We start from the raw sequence: 7,322 nt of genomic DNA, 5'->3' as shown, positions 1-7,322 counted from the left end.
AACGTTGTTGTGGTGTACGAAAGGCCCATGTTCGACGCGCCCCACTGCCTCTTTCAAGCGAACATTCATCACTGAATATGATCTTGCTCCACTCAGCCCACGTCCAATTTCGTCGTTCTTTACACCATGTAAGTCGTTTAGCAGCCAATTGCGGAGTCAATAGAGGTCTTTTTTTGGCCATCCAATTGGTAATGCCTTCGTTTTTGAGTATTTGATAAATAGTCCTTCGATGAACACTAGTACCAACTTCGGACTGAAGTGCTTGATAAGTAATCTTCAGATTGATACGAATAATGCGTAAAATGTTGCGTTTTTGGACCCTATTTAAGGCCTGAGGACGTCCTGAACGAGGCAAGCTTTTGTTGTTGTTGCGTAGTGGATTTTGAACAATGGTATCAGAAACAGTGGATTTGCCGCAATGCAGATTTTGACCAATCTCTCGACTTGTGAGCCCTAGGGCTTTGTACGCCGAAATTTGACCTCGTTGGTATGGAGATAGCTCTTTGCCATAGCTTCTATTGATTTCAAGAGGCGCCAAAGCCTTGCGTTGAGCCATGGTAGTTGTTTGAAAAAGGGTGTAAAAAAACGCGTGTTCAAAAATGACGCGTTTTGGCCGGATACTTTCGCGCGGGGCTGTAGTTGTATTCCTCAAAACCACAGAGGCCCCCCAGCTTCTCGCAGGGCGTTACGTTGTGTAATTTCGTGCCTTCACAGCTCTCAAGAGCATGACGCGAAGAGCTTAATGCTGAATCAACGCTGCTCTCGACTGAGCGGCAGCAGCTAAAATATTCGTCTAGGTATCATTTAGCTGAGTAAATGCAGCCCAAACCGAAAACTAAAAAAAAAGGAAAAGTCACTCCAATGCTGTGACTCGACTCCTCCCCCCCACCTGTCTTTCCTCCACCTAAAACATGAAGCAAAAACATGAAAGAGCCCAATCTGTGCACCTCTCAACCCAAAGGGTTGAGTAAAGATAGACTCAGCCCGTGAGAGAAGGTCCTCAGGCGAGGGCTTCATCTCCCTCAACAAAAGGGGAGTTTGTAGCGTTTCGCTGAAGCGGGCAGATGCTGAAAGTGTGAAACACACAATACTCAAATGAACTCTTCATGCATATTAAGCCATCCCCTTCCCTTATGTTGGAACGGCTACGTGTTTTCATAAACTATATCTTTTGTTTCTTGAGGCTTCTGCGCAGTGTTCAAGGGGGTTTTGTCTTGGCGTTTCTGGCCCGTGCCAAGACGAACCCCTGATGGTTCTGCTTTCTATGTGCCACATGATGTGTTGTCACCCCGCCCGCAAAGCTTCGGACCAGTTGTTTCACTCTATTCACAGGTTTCACACCTTTCCGTTACTTCAACAACGCATTCTGGGATTCATTGCCTACATCTTTCTAGAAACAACTTTCCAATCCGATTCCCATATCTCTCAGCAGGTTCAAGCGCTGAAACGTATCAGTTGCCCAATTGATCCCTTCCCTGTCCGCCCAAGACTACTAGTATCTACATTTCAATGCAATGTCCTCCTCGAGGGCAGCGACTCTGTGCACGGGTAGTCCACTGGCTTTGTTAGAGACTCCCAAACATTGTGTTCATCAAATCCAATTAGTCAAACAAATCAAATAAAATCGGTGCTTTCGTCAAAGCAAATCAGCCTTCTTGAATTTGACAAATTGGTCAAACTGGAATCCTGACAGAAAAGACTGTGTAATAATCAAGGATATTTTCGATAGAATAATTATAGTCTTGGCGGACACTCAACCTGGACGAGCATTGAAATAAATCACTAAAAATATATTGCTTACTGAGATTTGACTTGATTTGACAAACCAGTCAAACAAAGCAAATCAGGGCTTCGACTTGCTTTGTTTGATTTGATGGATACTTACCCTGGCTGGGGCCTTATGCAGGTTTGAGTGCTGTCGATTAGCGTCGCTGAAGACGACAAAAGAAGGGATGAAGGTCCCCAGATTATTTAGATCGCCGACGACATCGTACTCCTGGGAACTTCGATTCAGAGTCAACTCGCACAAGCTTCTGTGGTCTTCAGCCACTCGCCCAGGTGTGCTGTGTTGAGGATTTCTTTAAGTTTATGGCCACGCCTGTCACAGAGCTTTGCCACATTACGCATGATGAAAAGACCATAATAGCCTTCCGAAAGTTAGCAATGGGGTTTTCGGAAGAATCGTCCTGGCCATAGCTATAATCCTGGCTTCTCATTCTCTGGTGGTGAGTGAGTGGGATGAAATCGTGGTATAAGGTGCACCAATGTTATATGTGATTCAAAGTAGATGAAAGGAGGATTGCGGTTGAGCGAAGGCAAGGGATGAAAAGTTCTACGAAGGAATGAGAAGGCCAATGTATGAGAAAAATGAAGAGTAGGGATATGGCGTTATCATTGAGAGGGGTCGATCCAGCCTCTTACAGTTATGGCAATTGCAATTGTTCCAGACGAGAAATCACGCACTGCACAAACACTCTAATGCATCAAGTGCTGGGTGAGGCAATTCATACACGACCATTGTGCTGCGATCTGCTATTGGCACGGCTACGATGTGCAAACATATGTAGTATGATATTGACGTTGCAGATGAGCTGAAAGCTGGAGAACATGCTATACGGCATCTCGGTACGTTTTGGCATCTTTCTTTCTGCAATGTGCATTTCTCATGTTACGGCGCGCAATACAAAAGAGTATCAAGGTGATTTTGGGCAAACTAAAAGTGCATTGAGAGCAGATATCGATCGCAGCAGCTGACAGATATTGTGCTACAAGCGGTGCGGTATCAAGGATGGCTTATCTATGCGCATTCGCTGTTGAATCCTGCAGCAGAATCGTGCTGCTTTTGTGGTGTCTGGCCACACGAAGTAATGTACAGGTAGTACCTCTAAGGTTTGCCTCTTCTCTCCTCTTCTGTACGCGGACCATCCTATCTTCGCAATTCCACTGTTACATTCAGACAAAGTGAAGCGATCCTGGATCATTGAAGTCATTCCCACAAGTTGAGTTCGCTCTGACTATTGAAGTTGATCCTGTCTCATTGCAGTCATACTCGTGGCCTCTGGGGTTCGGGTAAGCGAGTAGAGTATTTTAGTGAGGCGATGGGATGCCGATATATGCTGATGGCGCTCATGATGCATCATTACGACATGATTCTTGATGTCACTACTCCTAAAAACAAAAGATGGCTTGAAAACCTATCATTAATCAGAACCCATGGGCAACAAGTTGCACCAGCTACAGAGAAAACGACAAGCCCCAAGGTTCGCTCGTTTCATCCAATAGCAATAACCATAAGCGCATTTGCTTTGCCGTGGCAAGAAAATCTCCCCTGACCCCAAGAAATCCGCGTCATAGTTCCTGGATCGCAATATGCTGCCAGCCACATCGATCTCCTTCAGGTAACCTGCCAGTGGCTAAGACACGTGGCACGATGGGCATGCAAGCTTTGAGTACTTCGGATCTGGCCTTGAGGACACTGCAGATATCATGGATCATGGATCATCCCACCGGCAGAACCACGACTGGAGGTATATAGAAAACTTCCTCTTCTCAGCTGGGTGAGGTCTCTCTTGCTTTCTGGCGCTACAGGACAAAAGCAATATCGGTCATGTTGCCAGCTTCATTATCACTTTATAAAACTAGACTTCCAGGTTAAATAAAAAACCTTCAAGGATAATACTCACCCAGGTAAAGTATACCCATGTATGAGATTGGAAATACCTTCAGCGGCATGGGATGGCTTTCAGAAGAGCAACAGTAGCTTACTTTAGTGTCTGTGCTCTACTACGCGATGAGTGTAACAGGGGCGGAAGGAAACATCATGAAAGCAAAGTGTTAGCTTAAGCTAGTATCCTGTCTCGTGACTTGGCATCTGAGAACTGAAGGCTGCCCTACCGGCCACATTAACCCTCATCAACGCTGAAGCTGTTTTGCTTGTGAACGATTCAACCACTATTCGTGATTCATTGTTTGTCACCGTGATTCAGTGACTTCTCCGCTCGGCCGCTCACTGAAAAATCACCAAGTTGTACACTGTGTCACCCACTTCAGTGACATTTTTACCTTTTTGCCTCACGCAAAAGCACAAACTTTCACCATTCGATGTGACTTGTGAACGCCTCATTTTCCCGCTCCTCACCCACGCTCACACCGCCTTCACATACGGGGAACGTACCAGAACTCCTGAGCATCCATCTGCGGATAGCCATACTGCTCGTAGACATCCTGTACCTGGACCTGGTATTGCATGCTCGTCTCCGTTTCCATCTCCATTTCCAACATCGGCATCTGGGTGTTGAAGAATTGCGGGTAGGTTTCTGCAGCGGGAGCGCCATATTGCAGGATCGGGATCGCATAAGCGTGCTGTGGCTGTGGTGCCAGCAATGGCTGGTGGACATGGTTGTACGGACCCACTCCGCTGATCATGGGATTGTACATAGGCGCGGGGGCAGATCTAGTGGCATGGTAGACTCCGGTACTCTGGTGAACGGTGGTGGTGGTGTTGTCGTAGTAGACATTCGGCAAGTAATTTGGGTAGGAGTGGGGTGTATTTCTCGCTTGGATGTTGTTTGCGGGAGGCATGTCGGGAACCATTACAGAGTTTCGAGCTGAAGTGCCACGAGCAGCATAGCCGGGTGGTAGACCTCGTGGTGGCCCTCTGGGTGGATTTTCGCGCTCAGCTGCCAATACCGGAATGCCGCCGTCTCTGCCAGCTCTGCCACTGGTGCCAGTGCCGCTTTTAGTTTGCTTGCGCCCGTTTTGTGCAAGGCGGTTGACATCCTCATGCTGTTTGACTTCTTCGCGAAGCCTCTCTGCTGCAAGACGCTCATCTTCCAGAACGGCAGTGTCTTCCCTTGCTCTCATCAACATGCAGTCGTGGCATTCGCTGTCGATCTTTTTCTTCTTAATGCCCAAGCCGCAGGAAGTGTCCTGGAGATTAGCGGCCATGTGATCTGCTTCGACGCCAGACTTTGATGGGGAAAGCAAGAACATGGGCGGAGGTAGGGGGCTTGAGCTGAAGTGGCCGCGAAGGGGGCGCTGATCTTTGATGTCTTTGGTGTTGGTCGCCGGAGTTTTGGTATTGGTGTCAACAAAGGGGTCATCTTCCACGTCGCTGATAGCGCTTGCAGCCTCCATATCAGACTGGGTGATCAAGCGGGTCTTGGAATTTTGACATTCGACCTTTGATGTATGCTCGCAGCTGAATTCCCGGATCACACACATCTTGATGTCCTGCTGATATGACGGGTTAGTAATGTTACAGTGAGAATTTAGGAAAGATGTATAGTGCAAGCCGCTGCTAGCGGCACGATGCGGAGCAAGGCGGAAGCATGTAATAGCAAGGAGGAGAGGAATATCACGCTCACAGACCTTTGTTGGTACAGAAACTATGTTGTAGTGTAGGCGTTGAGATCGGTTGTGTGGAGTGGAGGTTGTGTTAAGTAGAAATTTGGAACGTGGAGTCAAGAGAAGCTAAGGAGGCTGCAGAACACAACGAAGCTCAACGAAAGCAAATATTCATGGTACCAACTGTCTTCAATAGGTTACTGGAGTCACCCTGGTCCAGTTATTGGCGACCACCCACAAGGTTGTGATTCAGACACTTGTCCTGGTCTTTAGACAACTGTATGCCAGTGATTCGGAAACCTGTTGCAGTCTTCAGGAAAGCCTCTGTCATTTTCATCCTTCACTCCGCTTCCGTTGTGCATGCTTCTGTCTCTCCCTTCTTCTGCGTCCTAAAATTCTGGATCAATCTCTCTTGCTCCACCGCCATCTTCTTCCTCTTCTCTGCCTCCCTTCCCCATCTTTCATACTCTCCCAGATACACATCAAGGAAATCCTGCCTTTGACGCTCATTTCTCGGTTCTGTCCTCCCTTCCACACAGTTGTTGCAGTACCCCTTGTACCCCAGGGCAATTTCTGTCTTCCAGTCACCAGGAATGGAAGTCTCGTGGCTGTCAAGGAAGCGCTGAGTACGTGTGTCTTCAATGATGAAAGTGTAGTCCTTGAAGGTCAGACCTATGTCGTTGAGGCAGGTGCGGCCTTTGGCAGCCCAGGACGGACAGTGGTAGATGATACCCATAGAGGATTTGACATGTCCACACCGGGGATAGATGAGCAATGTCTCACGGCACATTTTGGTTTGAATGCTTGGTGTTAAGCAGGGGACGGTTGAAGGCTGGGTTGTTGGGGTGGAGGCCAGTGGAATGATGATGCAGTTGTATGGCGTGAAAATACTTGAGGGAAACAAGGCATAGTCAGGGAAGGAATAAGTGAAGTACACGGTCAGACCTTGGAAGGACTCCTGCACACCACAGCATCTCCTTGTGGGCACATGCGGGGGTAGAAACGTCGAAGAGAAAAGCCAGATATTTAACACCACAGCCTGCCAGATCCTATATAGCAACCTGTGTTCCCAGGGCCATGAAGCCCCTGGACACTGCTAGTAGTTGTTCTCATTTTGATGCATTGCTTCTCGTTCAATCCACTAACGGGCACGAGGAGAAGAATTGTGGCTGCCTTTTCATAACTCTTTTTGAGGCTTTTCCTCTTAATGTTGTCTACGCATGGTAGCTCAGAGTGGGTGGAGGAGGATTATTGGTAGAGGTCGTAGAGGACAAGAAGTGCTTCTACCTACAGACGGCCTTTTGAGCAATCTGCAAGAGTGCAGTAGAGTAAGGTTTTGTTGAGTTTTCACACGCCACTTTTTGATCGCCAAGGAATACCGGGTCGCCAAAGCCAGTGCCAGCCAACTTGCATAGCTCCTCTGCATCGTAGTATGTAGTAGCTGACTACTCACTTAGTAAGTACTAAATACTGATCAGATAGCCTTGCTCCTTTGCTTGTTACAAATCAAATTAAGGCCGACGGGGTACACACTCATGAGCAGTGATAATTATTAGTGCACAGTTCACATTTGGAATGGAACATCTTTCAAGCTGGAATTCTGATTTATTGTTCTAAGTGAGAACAGTGCTGCTCTTTTCCAAACCCGCAACCAGCAGAACTTGTCATCCAAACATTTGCACCTGCTTCGCACCCTCCACCTCCTTCGCAAATGAAACCCTATCTTTAACGTAGAATTCTACTCCGATATTCTTTAGATCCGCCTTCCCATCATCCAATCCACCTGCCTTAATCACAGTCATCCCCTCCATCACATCCAGCTTATTGAACACACTGCTGCCACAGTTCCCACAGAAGAAGTGTTTGTTCACTTTTCCAGAGTTGCCCACCGCGTCATATGATTTTGGAGTGCCAGAGGTCAGTTTGAACTGGTCATCCTTGATAACAACGTTGGTAGAGTAGGCGCTTCCGGCGTG

At 47.5% G+C, this 7,322-nt stretch overlaps 2 protein-coding genes across 2 annotated transcripts; both read right to left on the bottom strand.

The window, feature by feature from the left end:
- Window positions 1–4,155: 4,155 nt before the first annotated feature.
- On the bottom strand, window positions 4,156–5,223 carry EPUS_03051 (uncharacterized protein; the record flags this gene model as incomplete). Its single annotated transcript, XM_007802993.1, has 1 exon — window positions 4,156–5,223. One exon carries the CDS (start codon window positions 5,221–5,223, stop codon window positions 4,156–4,158), a length of 1,068 nt encoding a protein of 355 aa, XP_007801184.1.
- A 463-nt stretch (window positions 5,224–5,686) lies between these two features.
- On the bottom strand, window positions 5,687–6,136 carry EPUS_03050 (uncharacterized protein; the record flags this gene model as incomplete). Its single annotated transcript, XM_007802992.1, has 1 exon — window positions 5,687–6,136. The coding sequence occupies one exon, from the start codon at window positions 6,134–6,136 to the stop codon at window positions 5,687–5,689; it is 450 nt and encodes a 149-aa protein (XP_007801183.1).
- Between the last annotated feature and the right edge of the window lie 1,186 nt (window positions 6,137–7,322).

Source organism: Endocarpon pusillum (genome assembly GCF_000464535.1).
Source record: "Endocarpon pusillum Z07020 unplaced genomic scaffold scaffold189, whole genome shotgun sequence".
In the NCBI taxonomy this organism is placed as follows: Eukaryota; Fungi; Ascomycota; class Eurotiomycetes; order Verrucariales; family Verrucariaceae; genus Endocarpon; species Endocarpon pusillum.
This window is presented reverse-complemented; position numbering and strand designations above follow the sequence as displayed.